Source organism: Carlito syrichta, unplaced genomic scaffold (assembly GCF_000164805.1).
Source record: "Carlito syrichta isolate Samal-C Ts95f unplaced genomic scaffold, Tarsius_syrichta-2.0.1 Scaffold143411, whole genome shotgun sequence".
In the NCBI taxonomy this organism is placed as follows: Eukaryota; Metazoa; Chordata; class Mammalia; order Primates; family Tarsiidae; genus Carlito; species Carlito syrichta.
In genome coordinates, this window is record NW_007087507.1 from 3,531 (window position 1) to 4,080 (window position 550).

The 550-nt window shown below is 63.1% G+C and overlaps 1 protein-coding gene across 1 annotated transcript in view; it reads left to right on the forward strand.

Moving 5' to 3' along the window:
* The first annotated feature begins 472 nt into the window (after nt 1-472).
* STIP1 (stress induced phosphoprotein 1) overlaps nt 473-550 on the forward strand; it is a 16,593-nt gene continuing 16,515 nt past the window's right edge. The window contains exon 1 of the mRNA XM_021708682.1: nt 473-550. Within this exon, the coding sequence (XP_021564357.1) occupies nt 541-550 (10 nt within the window). The 5' untranslated portion in view covers nt 473-540.

Sequence of the window (550 nt, forward strand, 5' to 3'; positions counted from 1 at the left end):
CACGGACAAGGCGAGACCCGGCCCTTTGAATGGCAGTAATTTGAACCTATCAGCGCAAAGTGTTGGCAACTCTCCGCCCAATCGAAATTCCTCTGATTCTAAAGGCGGGCCCGACCTGGACTCCGGCAGGCCAATGAGAGAGGTGGAAATTTCCAGAAAGAACAGAACCAATGGGCGCGGCCAGCGCCGCCACGATCGGCGGAGGATGCGGCCAATCCGTGTCGCAGAAGTTCGCTCCTCCCTCCACTTGTAGGGGAGGGCGGGGCTTAACCCAAGAAAGTCCAATCCCGAGGTGCGGGGGAGGTAGGGTGCGGGAATTACCCCGCACTGGCCAATGAGCGAGAAGCAGCGATGATGGGCTGGACGCCAAGCCAATAGCAGAGGAGCGCAGCGGGCCCCCTCAGGAGCCCGGCCAGTGAGGAGGCGAGGAAGGGGCGGGAGCCGGGGTCCCGGCAGCTTCTAGTAGGTTCCAGAAGGCGGCGCGTGCGGCTGGGAACGCGGAGCGGACGGGTTCGATTCAACGGGGTTTCGGGCCGCGCTATGGAGCAGG